Source organism: Sardina pilchardus, chromosome 9 (assembly GCF_963854185.1).
Source record: "Sardina pilchardus chromosome 9, fSarPil1.1, whole genome shotgun sequence".
NCBI classification, from domain to species: Eukaryota; Metazoa; Chordata; class Actinopteri; order Clupeiformes; family Clupeidae; genus Sardina; species Sardina pilchardus.
The window spans coordinates 9,526,038-9,539,258 of NC_085002.1; the positions used below are offsets into that span (position 1 = coordinate 9,526,038).

The 13,221-nt window shown below is 44.3% G+C and overlaps 1 protein-coding gene across 1 annotated transcript in view; it reads left to right on the top strand.

The window, feature by feature from the left end:
• Nucleotides 1-12,911, top strand: part of grm2b (glutamate receptor, metabotropic 2b) — a 30,078-nt gene extending 17,167 nt beyond the window's left edge. Inside the window, exons 3-7 of the mRNA XM_062545643.1 lie at nucleotides 1-137; nucleotides 420-987; nucleotides 3,328-4,394; nucleotides 11,070-11,238; nucleotides 11,743-12,911. The exon at nucleotides 1-137 is cut by the window's left edge and continues 133 nt beyond it. Of these exons, the coding sequence (XP_062401627.1) occupies nucleotides 1-137; nucleotides 420-987; nucleotides 3,328-4,394; nucleotides 11,070-11,238; nucleotides 11,743-11,816 (2,015 nt within the window). The 3' untranslated portion in view covers nucleotides 11,817-12,911. The remainder of the gene's footprint in view (nucleotides 138-419; nucleotides 988-3,327; nucleotides 4,395-11,069; nucleotides 11,239-11,742) is intronic.
• Nucleotides 12,912-13,221: the final 310 nt, after the last annotated feature.

Here is a 13,221-nt window from a genome sequence, read left to right on the forward strand (position 1 = left end):
TGGCGGAGATCCTGCGCTACTTCAACTGGACCTACGTGTCCACGGTGGCGTCCGAGGGCGACTACGGCGAGACGGGCATCGACGCCTTCCAGCAGGAGGCGCGGGCGCTGCAGATCTGCATCGCCACCTCGGTGAAGGTGAGTCGCTCCGTGAACCGCTATACAGCTACGAGAACGGGATCCGACGTGACAAAAATTACAACAAATACAGCATAATAAAACAATACATAAGCAAATAAAATCTGGTTGGTATTGTTTTTAGTATAAAGACACTTAATTAGCACTTTCTTTTAAGATCATTTTGTCTTAGTTTTAATAAGAGTCACTTTATTTTAAGATATCTGATTAGGACAAATTTCCTTAATGCACCGGCTGACAGATTTGCTTGTTTTCTTGATAATGTTTTAAAATAATGCGAAGGTGAGCCGCTCCATGAACCGCTACAGCTACGAGAACGTGATCCGCTCGCTGCAGCACAAGGCCAACGCCAAGGTGGTGATCCTGTTCACGCGCAGCGAGGACGCCCGCGAGCTGCTGGTGGCGGCGGCGCGCATGAACGCCACCTTCGTGTGGGTGGCGAGCGACGGCTGGGGCGCGCAGGACAGCGTGGTGCGCGGCACCGAGACCACGGCCGACGGCGCCTTCACCATCGAGCTGGCGTCCTACAACATCCGCGAGTTCAAGGACTACTTCACCAAGCTCACGCCGCACGGCAACCAGCGCAACCCCTGGTTCCGGGAGTTCTGGGAGCACCGCTTCGGCTGCCGGCTGACCGAGCCGGGCTGCGCCATACGGAGCCTGCGCGACGGCGCCTTCCAGCAGGAGTCCAAGATCATGTTCGTGGTCAACGCCGTGTACGCCATGGCCCACGCGCTGCACAACATGCGCCAGGCCGTCTGCCCCAACACCACCGGACTGTGCGACGCCATGAAGCCCGGCACCGGCAAGAGGTTCTACCGGGATTTCATCCTCAAGACCAAGTTTGACGGTGAGTGCAGCCAGCATCAATAGGCAGCACCAACCAGGCCTGTAGATTAGCTAGATGTTAAACTGTCGGTTTGAAAAGGAGATTAAAGCATCAGAATATTTCAAAATGCCGGCAGGTGTAGAAGCCACAAAATGTCAAAAACAATACACAACTTTAAATGAAATCAAATTAGTTACATTTCTAAATATTCATAAATAATATTATAATATTAAAATATAAATTATATAAATACAATAGATACAAATTTCTAGAGGTATATTGGCAAGCATGTACATAACATTTGAGCCATGAATGAAAGAGTTAACACAGGCAGTATGCTACTGATGCTGGCTCCTTTGGCCTCTGAGATTTGTAAGGGAGGGAAAGATAACTAATTATCAGCTTCCAGCTCTGTAACAGATCCAGTTTACACCTAGCTGTCTGTATGACATTTATCGAAACCTGTTCTATCTTCAGAGTGTGTGTCGTCTAAAGAATGTCTATTTTTTCCGGTGTTTTTCAAGGTAGAGAGTCTTGGTGACACATTCAGGCATGTAAAAGGGTAGGTGAAAGGCTGTAGGATGTGTTTCCTGTATATTAAAACGGAGAATAAAGATTCTGTAGAATAGATATGGGCTTATATAAATAGATAATAGGCTTCATACTTGCACGTGTCCATTGCGAAAGTAAATGCTGGAAAGTAGTTGTCACTCCTAAACCAGCAGACATTTGCAGACCAGATATCTGAATGACTAAATGTTATATATTTAACATCATCATCATCCAAAACAGGCTTTAACTAATTTAATGTAAAGCCAATACTGTGTGAATAAATATCTTTGTGAAAACACCCCCTTAATCTGCTCCTTGGGCCAGACAAGAAAGACATGTAGAACCATTATTCTTAACTAATCAAAACTTATAATTGGTGGTGGAAACTCTCAAACTTCTCAGACTATGCAGTGAACACTCATCAAATGAAAACCTGCATAAATTCTGAATTTCAGTGGATGCAAGCTATGACTACTAATGGTGGCCTTTGGCATTAGTGTGCTGAAATGTGCACAGACATCCTTATCCTGCAAAGTCTGCTACCATGGAAAACGGATATCTTCTCACCTTCAGAGTTTGCCTCTTAGGGGAGGAAGGATGGGTTCAGGCAATAAGAGAAAACAAGCATCTGATGGCAAATCCTGGCTTGTCCTGCAAATGGTCAATATTGGTCAGTGTAGGCGATCTCAGCTGTCCAGAGTCTGAGTCTATTCCCACAGTTTGCTCCTCTGCCCATTTTAGAGTTGCAACATGTCCTCTGAAGTGGCCCAGAACAATTTCATTCTCTTCAATAATATATGTAATCTGCCAAGGAGATGGTTACAATAGTAAAACCAAAAGTTTTGACCCTTGCACAATGAATCTGATTTATTTTCAATACAGAAATACCCATGGGGCCATAATATCTGCAAATTTGAATAATTTCCCAGCAAGATATTGCTAGTACAGTGTTCCAAACTCAACTTGCCCTTCCAGAGCCATGAAAAAAAAATCCATCTTGCACTGTCCCACTGGACTGCCTTGAAGTATATACAGCAATATCTCTTATGAGCCTATTAGTAATGCGAGATTCATGGCATGTAGCAAAGAGTTAAATCATAGAGGTTTGCTGCTCGTCCCACAGGGAAGCGTATTTACTCACGGTGAGGTACAGGATGAGGGCTGTAGGTTTCTTTAATCAGCGCCAGACCCAGGGATGTTTTCTGTGCTTTGAAGATGTAAAGGCAGACTTTAACTGTGCTGTTGTTTCAGATGGAAAGCATTCAAACAGCCCTTGTTAAAAAACACGGTCCACCCAAAAGCAAAAAAATAAATAATTGAATGCCTTTTTGTGAGCTATGCTCATATTGGAGGTATTCACAATAGGAGTTTGTGAGCAGAATGGCTCTTCATTAAAACGTGTCTCTTTTCTTTTCTGTTGATGTGAATGGCAGCCAGATTTCAGAGGATACTGAGATTCTAGTGGATGAATAAATACATTGGCAAGCAGAACTTTTTGTATTGGTGACAACTCTTATGTGAACAAGTGCCAAAATGTAGGAGTTAAGTAGCATTTGGCATGGCTATTCAGGGATGAATTTAGAAATGTTTTATAGTAAGAGAAAAGTATTTTACACCGCCTATAATTGCTGTTACAGTAAGCAGTTTTAGCTGTCTGTTTCATAACTCTAGATCCATCTGCCACCAGCAGGGGGAGTGATTGTCACAGAGGCAGCTCTTTCTACCTCTGACTAATTGCATCGCTCTCAGCATATTCATTTTCAATCACACACATTTGTGATGTTCCTCTTGTACTTCCCCCTCCTCCAGCCCCGTTCAGACCAGCTGACAACGACAACGTAGTCCGCTTCACCTCCACCGGAGACAGCCTGGGCCGCTACAACATCTTCCACTACCACATGGAGGACGGCAAGTACGTCTACCGCAAGGTGGGCTACTGGGCGCAGAACCTGGTGCTGAACACCAGCCAGGTGCCGTGGGCCAACGGCGCCATCCCCACCTCGCAGTGCAGCGACCCGTGCCAGCCCAACGAGGCCAAGAGCATGCAGCCGGGCGACGTCTGCTGCTGGATCTGCATCCCGTGCCAGGCTCACCAGTACCTGCTGGACGAGTTCACCTGCGAGGACTGCGGCTTCGGCGAGTGGCCGCTGGCCAACCTGACCGGCTGCTTCGAGCTGCCCGAGGAGTACATCCGCTGGTCGGACGCCTGGGCCGTCGGGCCGGTGACCATCTCGTGCTTCGGCATGCTGTGCACGCTGGCGGTGGCCGTGGTGTTCCTGCGGCACAACGACACGCCGGTGGTGAAGGCGTCGGGCCGCGAGCTCTCCTACATCCTGCTGCTGGGCGTGTGGCTGTGCTACGCCGTCACCTTCATCTACATCGCCAAGCCGTCGGCGGCCGTGTGCACGCTGCGGCGCCTGGGCCTGGGCACGTCCTTCGCCGTCTGCTACTCGGCGCTGCTCACCAAGACCAACCGCATCGCGCGCATCTTCGGCGGCGTGCGCGAGGCCGGCGCCCAGCGCCCGCGCTTCATCAGCCCCGCCTCGCAGGTGGCCATCTGCGCCGCGCTCATCTCCTGCCAGCTGGCGGTGGCGACGGGCTGGCTGCTGGTGGAGGCGCCCGGCGTGCGCAAGGAGGTGGCGCCCGAGCGCCGCGACGTGGTCACGCTCAAGTGCAACAGCAAGGACTCCAGCATGCTGGCCTCGCTGGCCTACAACTGCGTGCTCATCGGCCTGTGCACCGTCTACGCCTTCAAGACGCGCAAGTGCCCCGAGAACTTCAACGAGGCCAAGTTCATCGGCTTCACCATGTACACCACCTGCATCATCTGGCTGGCCTTCCAGCCCATCTTCTACGTCACCGCCAGCGACTACAGGGTGAGTTTACGCTGAGCGGACACTGTGAGGGAGCGGGCACTGGAGCTAGAGATCATCGAGGCTGTATAATCTAGTGCAATCTAGTGCTGTGTGTGTGTGTGTGTGTGTGTGTGTGTGTGTGTGTGTGTGTGTGTGTGTGTGTGTGTGTGTGTGTGTGTGTGTGTGTGTGTGTGTGTGTGTGTTAGAGATGGAAAAGGGAAATAAATGAAATGGATGAACATAAAAGTGATAATTCAATTCAGGATTAAAATATATATTATTAATTTTGTTTTAACACAACCATTCGGGGTTCGCAACCATTGATTTAGTGAGGCAGGGAAGTGTTAGCACAAAATTAGCAGGTGAGTAGAGCCAAAGTGCTCCCATTTGTTCAGTTAATCTGCCTGATCCTCTGTCTCTGTGTTTGTGTGTGTTTGTGTGTGTGTGTATTATGGATTCTATTATAAGTTATAACTTTGCACTTTGCTGGTAAATTATTCAATTATCACCTTTCAGAAAGGCTTTTTCCTATTAGGGAGAGTAGCTTCTGGACATAGGTGGTAAAAAAAATTTCATAAAAAGATGAGTCCCTCCAGGACCACAGAATCAGATCAGAAGAATCTAATTTCTGAGTTTCCTTTCAACAGTGTGTCTCTCAGGCTGCCGTGTTTGTGCCGAGCTGTTTAGATAAGCAGAAAATCCTATCCATTAGCAGAGTACAGCCTTTTTAAATGGCACCTAGCGGTACCCAGGTGCCATCTCCGCAGAGTTTTATTATGAAAGAGACGGAGTTCTTTTCATCCTTCTCCGGCAGTCTTCTAAAGCGAGAACAAAGGGGAGGCATCAGAGATCTCATCTGGGCCAGATTAGCTGGGATTCTCTCCGGCTGCTGGAACAGCCAGCAGGGCCGAGCGAGCGCCCACCGCGGACACAGAGCTCATCATCAGAACACAACTGAACCTCACTTCCAGAACACTCCGTGGGTGCTGAGCAGACCGTCAAGAAAGTAACAGTGGCTTTCCATCTTCACAGACCGCAAACCGCTTAAAGTGACGACAAAATAAGAGTTTGATTCCAAAACGCTATATAAAAACGTTAAAAAGGTCATGTTATTTAATTGTGTATTCCAGGAAATATCTATCAAATTGCAGTTGTGCTGTTTTGATTGAGTAAAGATAAATCAAATAACACTATCCAAAAACATTTCTACAGAAATTACAAATTATGAAAACAAATATTTATGAAATGTCATTAAAATGGTGGATATAGTGTTTTGGAACCAAACTCTTCTCTGCACCTTGGTTGAAGCTAGACAGCATAGGTTATATACAGTAGACTACTAAGTGTAGTTTGTCATGCTATTCCTCAGGAGGCACACAGGTACACATCTACCGTAAAGAATACAAATAAGCATGGACCCTAGCAACTAGGCAGCGAGGTTGTTTGCCATGCTGTTGACATTTTCTGCGAGCTTTAATCGACACTGTCCTTGAGTTGGAGCTTGAATGAAACCTATTAGATGGGTTAAAGAGGAAGATAAGGTGAAGTGGTGGGTCTGTATGGGTTATGTTTACTTCATAATTGCTCAGAAACACAGGGAGGACTTTGAGTCACTGCTGTACTTTAGCAGGAGGAGATGAGCTGTATTTAACAAAACAAGGTGGATAATCCTCAGCAGAGGTCCACAGTTTGGTTTATAATTGGCCTTCACTCAACAGCAGTGAGCAGCTTCTACCTCCTGAATGTTGAGTGTCTGTGTGTATACATATCTGTGTGTTTGTGTGTGTGTGTGTGTGTGTGTGTGTGTGTGTGTGTGTGTGTGTGTGTGTGTGTATGCATTTATGTATTTGTGTGTGTGTGTGTGCACGCGCGTGTGTTTGTGCCTCTGTTTGAGTCACACCCAGCCCACACAAATGCCAAACCAGATAAAATCACGTTTATCCGAATGTATGATGTTCACAAAACCTGTTATTACGAGAGAGAAAAAAAGGATAAGAAACCAAACAAAACTCTGTCTCAAGGCTATTCAGGCTGCCTGTCTGTTGCCATCAGAGACCCCGCTGTGGCTTTGAGTAACAAAATGTCAGTATTCACTTAGCAGCCGAGTAAACAAAGCCATTGAGAATGGCCATAGGCAGGGCAGAGGCGTTGGCCTGCCTCACACCAGGTTGTGTCAAAAGAATGAAAGGGCCTTGATGAGGAGCCAGGTATTCCCAGAGCATCACCTCCCCTCCACTCCACAGCCGTCATCAGGCACTGAACCAACCAGCCAACACACATCAACAGAAAAGACTTTGCAGAAATGCAGACTGCGTTTCATAATAACAGGCACCTACAGGTAAGAATTCGAATGAGCTGCACATGATTCTCCAACACGTGGTGTATAAAATGACGCGGCGCTTTAGCGGAATCATGGGAAATGTATTAATTGAGCCCTTTTCTCTTACTATAAGTGGTCACATAGACAAGTCTGGTCTATGGAATGTGTCCACTGGGTACTGTGTGAACTTGAGAGAGGAAGGCATCAGTGGTTCCCTCCTACTCTTCTCTGGCAGAGCCCAGTGGGCTTGATGCCTGTGCAAGCAGTGGCTATCATACCTGCTCTTAATCACTGTTGTTCCCACACATTTACATACAGTTCAGAGATCCCTATAGGTCAGAAATGAGTCAGTGCAATATCCAATATACAAATATTCAACAGTATTTCAAATATTCAGTCTGTGCTATCGCTTGAGGCACAAAGCCCTGTTTGTGTTGCATTAATGAGGAAGAGCAGGGAATTTAACACGCAATTAGAATAAAGCTGAACTCAGTGGCAGGGAATATTGCGTCCTGCATTAATCAAAATGGCTCTTTTCACAGACTTCAAGTTTAACTTTGCACTTTTATTTAAAAGTTATTAAAAATACAATGAAATGTTTGAGCTCTGGCTCTCTCTACCTTTGCATAGAGACACTAGCAAGAACAAGCAAATATGCTCGACTTCAAGTTAACCAAGACTTTGAACAAATAAAGACTGTTATAACTTCCAATATTTCAGACAGAGTATACACCGCACCCGTGAGTATATCTCTTCTTTCCTGTTAACTTTTCATAAAGGTACACCTTCAGAAGAAAACCATTGAAGGACACTATTTTCTGTTAGGAAAACAGCAGAATAAACAGTACAACAAACAGATGACTGAAGCGTTGCCTGGTCTGGAGCTTTTAGATCCCGGACCTCTGCATGGTTGTCTGGCCTCTGTGTGTGTGTGTGTGTGTGTGTGTGTGTGTGTGTGTGTGTGTGTGTGTGTGTGTGTGTGTGTAGCCTCACCTCTGAGCTGATCCCAGGCCACCACGGGCTGATCCAGGAGCTTGCAAGAAAGACCAGAGATGTGTGTTGCTCAAACCACACAGGCCTTAATTTGGGGTCTATCGGCATGAAAAACAAAATGGGATCAATAAACACAGAAATGTGGAAGTTGGACCTGGACCATGTGAGGCCTTTCCTCCTACCGTCTTATTAAACTAACCCAGGCGTCTTATCTCGGCAACATTATCATATTGCATCGCTAAAACACAGTCTGGCTTCAGTGAAGTTCGCATATTGATTCTTGAAAGTTTCATTTTAAGTCGTGCTGTATAAATAAATTAAATTAAAATGTAATTGAATTTGATATGTGGTCTCTCGTGTTCGTGTTTATAATTTGTTTTGAAATCAAGAGACAAATTTCACAGTTATCATTTCCAATTTGAAAGCGTAAGTGTTTTTTACGTATATCTCTGTGGTATTTGAACACTAATTAAAACTCTGTCTTCCATGTCAATTCAGAGGACCAACGAACTTCCTGTGCAATTCATAGTGGTTAACAAAGTGTATCAGCTTTAATTCTGAAGCTGATAAGGTCTCCCCGATTAGATTGAGACTGGCCCTGTGAAAATATGTCTAGACTTTATCTTTTTGCAACTGCTCTCGCCCTGCTCCCCTCCCCTCCCCTACTCCACTCTGTTGCTGGAATTTCAGGCATTGATGTGCCCTTTCCCCAGGCATTCAGCCTTACAAACTTGACTGGATGTTTTTGTGTTGAGGTATAAATCAAGGCACTTTGCTCTTTCTGACGTCAATAAGGCCGGCTGGAGACTTTGACAGAGACAGAGAGAAGGGTACCTCTAAATGTTGTTGAATGAAGTCACGTTTTCATTTGATATATCATGTTTCCACTGACCATCCTCCACAAATTTCGATGATTATTCCACCTTGGACATGAATAAACATAAATATTGTTAAATATGTGTCATGATTACATTTCATAATCAAGCCTCTTGTAAACATTATCCTTGGTTTGACTCCAAGCACACATCTGGCTGCTTTTAAACCAGATAACAGTTCATTGGTTTGTGTTTTCATTGGTCCATTGGGATGGTTCAGGGGCCATAACCCACGCTCTCTCCACTGGCATCTAAAATTTACATCACCACCACTTGTTGTTAACACTGGCGTCGATTTTGAAATCCTTGGCGGGGTGTGCTGCTGCCGTGTCAGAGTGCAGAGTGTGTGTGTGCACGGCATCTGATTACCACTTCACAGCCGCATCCACACCAGAGATCCATTTGGATGCTGCGGACGAGTGTGTGTGTCTGTCTGGCATGGCGGGGGAGAAGTTGAGGCTTGTCTAGCTTCCTGTGCCTGCAACATTATACCCGCTGGTTCAGCAGAGGTTAAGCTGTCAGGACGTGTTAGCCGTATGCTGATAAGGAATACGATCCGGCAATATCAAAATGTAGAAATGGCCAAAAAAATCAAATGCATACACACACACACACACACACACACACACACACACACACACACATATACACAGACATACGCACATACACACACACACACACACACACACACACACACACACAAGCACCAAGAGAGAAACACACACAAACACTCCCAGCAAGTTCAGAAAAGGGCAAACAGACATTTCTCACCACCACACATACACACACACACACACAAACTGACCTTTCCCTGTAGCCAATGCATCATTCAAACGGGTATGTATACAGCAACTAGGTAAAACCTAGAATACAGACTCAGAGGGTGAAGCTGTGATTCATATGTACATCAGCAAATAAAACTCAGTTGGACAGAGTATGACATTGAAAGGATTTTAGAGAATGTGAATTGGTGTACAGCACCCTAACAGCCATTTTGAAGGTCAGTTCATTCTAATGGTAATAACAAATGTATAACATCTTCATAACAAAGCTTAGCTTTGTGGTGCTATGTATAAATCTGTAGAGCTATAAGCAATACATTGGTTAAAGAATAAAGATACATTTGAATGCAGCCACACAGGTAATTTGAATGTCCTTAACCTACCTTTCATTTACTATGTAATCTAACATGTGTTGTTCTAGAGCAGTGTTTTTCAACCTTTTTTGAGCCAAGGCACACTTTTTTCATTGAAAAAATCCTGAGGCACACCACCAGCCGAAAATGTTAAATAAAATGAAATTTTATGGAAAATGGAATTAAATAAAAATCTGTAGCCCGCATTAATGATATCAAGTCATTCTTGTCAAAGTGTCTTGAATAGGAATCAAATGAACACAAAGAAAATTATTTCTATTCACTCTTTTTTAGACCACTTAGGTGAAATTGGATAATTTCCCACGGCACACCTAACAATGTGTCACGGCACACTAGTGTGCCACGGCACAGTGGTTGAAAAACACTGTTCTAGAGAACCATGGATATACTGATATGAGTGGAGCATATCAGTAATCATTGGTGGTCCATTGGTGGACACATATTGCAAACTTCATTCATTAATGCCCTCTGACTCTTGAGAAGCAGATCAAGTGAAGGCTTACTTGCCAACTTGTCAACCTGCAATGTGCATTTAGAATATTCAGGATGTCTTCAGGATGATTGGTGATTCCTTCCAATCTAATTGGACTTATTTCTTGTTGCTGATAGTGCTTGATAGTCCTGGAGAAATTAGTTTCTTTTTGAAAGTAGGCCTTTCCACTTTCAATACAAATTGAAATGGTAATAGTAATCATTTGTTTGCAGTAGAAACTAGCAGCCCTATTGACTCTGCCAAAACTCAAATAATTATCCATTCCAACGGATTCCATTTAGCCTAGGGCACAGACAAATTACGCTGAGAAACACTGGGTGATCTAGAATGTTACTGTTATTTGTGTTAGTCTGACTATTATTGCCATTTGCTTTAATGTAGGCTTTATGACTACATTTGAGACTTGACCTTGACTTGTTCATGTTTATAATGTTTATTGATAAGAGTAGTCACTTTGGAGAAAAGCCTCTGCTGAGAAATACTGTAATATGCATGTATGCAAACATAGCTGAATAAAACAACTAATATTTTGAAGCATATGGTGAATTATGTAGATTCAGTTTAGGGTGTAATTACGTGGTAACACAACAAACTCGAATAGGGTGGAAGCCTATAAGTTGTTGTGTGGTGGTACTTATCAAAAGGTGGCGGGGGAGGAATATAAGTGGTATGCTGTTTTTGGATCATGATGGCATATACAATATTGTACCGCACCAATTTAACACAATAACAAGTTAGGTTAATTCTGACCTCCTGCATCTTAAGAATCTTTGAGTGTTGAATGTTGCATGTTGAATCAGTTCAAACTCAGGCGGCATCTAGGCTGAGATGTCCAGTTTGTTTCTCTGTGTTTGTTCAGGTGCAGACCACCACCATGTGCATCTCAGTCAGCCTGAGTGGCTCCGTGGTGCTGGGCTGCCTCTTCGCCCCCAAGGTCCACATCATCCTCTTCCAGCCGCAGAAGAACGTCGCCAGCATTAGGTCTAAGGTCATCAAGGTCAACACCGCTGGCTCCAACTACTCCCAAGGTGTGTCTTTCTGTCTCACACAAACACTGCTCACACACGCACGCACACACACACACACACACACACACACACAAACACACACACACACAGTCTGCTTTTATTATCTGATGCTGGACAACTCCACGCCTGCTTGGCAGTTGTCCTTGCGGTGTCCACTGCATTTCTAAAGATGCCCTTGTGACTCATGTCCTTTCTGAAGCCACATAAAAACATGGCCCACCTAGCAATATGAACACACAGAGTGTACTTGTTGCATTTACAGGACCAGATACTGTACATGATACACACTGTTTCTTAGATTTTTGTCTGAATGGATATTATAAAAGACACACAGAAACAGTTATTGGAACTTTGTTTTAAAGGCCATAGGCTTGAAATAAACACAGGGACACAGCATATATTAAGTTATACATGAATAGTATACTTACACTTCAAATGAATTCATATTATTGTTTATTGTCCTCTCTGTAAACCCAATAAAACTCTAAACCTTTTCTCCCTCAGCTTCAGCCCCCACCCCTGTGCCGACCGTCTGTAACGGGAGGGAAGTAGTGGACTCCACCACATCTTCCCTGTGAGCCAGAGAGGAGGACAAGGTGGCGTGCGCACACAAACACACACACACACACACACGCACACACACACACACACACACACACACACACACACATACACACACACACAACAACAACAACAACAACAACAACAACAACAACCGTCTTCTGATGGCCTGCTGTGCGGATGCATGTGGAAGCCTGAAGTCTGGAGACACCCTGTGTTTTTGGAGGGCGCCGAGCATAATCTCTGAGCTCATCACTCTCTCTCTCTTTCTCTAAAAGACTTGCACGCCAGAATAAAGCTATGGAGACAGCTAGCCTGTCGCTACTAAGTAGGCTACTAAGACAGCAGCTATCAATGTGACTATAATGGACTAAATAATAAGGTACAGCCCTAACATGTGTAGTTTTGACATGTACTTTTTTTTGTGAAACACTGGGTTACACAAACTTGAAAAAAAAAAAAAGAATATACAGTGAAAAAAGAAAACACTATTTAGGTTGTTTATAGATTCCGCTGGCTTGATGTAAACAGTCTTATCCTATGAAGAGGCATGCAGTGGTGTAGTGCTGTGTTGGCTAGGCATTTAGCTAACCATGTGGACCGCTCCTGTCATTGTTATATTATTACTTAGCATCCTGTATCGCCATAGAACTTTCCATGTCACATCTCCTGTGGTCATTGCAAAGGCTCTAGTGCTGTAGGAGTCTCTGTAGTGGTGTAGATTAACAACAGAGTTTTTGGGGCTCTGGTTGAAACGAAGCTGCCATGTGAGGAGGACGCCCTACGGAGTGAGGGCAGGGGTGGACGTGTCCCCCAGGCCCCCCCCGTCCCCACACACACACAACGTATCCCTCAATGGGTGCTCCCTCCCAAAGTGCTGTGAATCAAATGACCTTTTGTCTCTTCCTGTTGAATTAATGTAGACCAGAGGAAATTAAAACTATATCCAACAGTAGGCTGTTTTTCTTCTTTTGACAAAGTTAAATGAAATATGGAGGTTACTTGTGTTTTTTTTTTCAAGTGTAGGCTATATAATGTTTCAGCATAGAGTTCAGTGATTAAGTCAGTGCTTTTCTTGTAATTTAAATTGTAAATAAACTTTTTTAAGTGAACACTGAGGCTTCATGGTAAATTTATTCAGCCCTTATATGGATAGCACAGCAGTTAATGTTTCAGTTTCTCAGCATCATGCTGCTTAACCTGCATTAACAAGATCCAAGCAGGGCTGAAGGAGGGATTTACATACTTAAAACATAGCAAATTATCAAAGCATTTGATATCTAAAACGCCCCCTGCATTTCCAATTCGCTCTGTGCCAATTACAATAACTATTATTAGTGCCTCCACAGCTCCATCAGCACAGCAAGCAGCAGCTCTCACAAGTCTCAATAAGCATCTGAGCAAACACCATAATACGCTGCA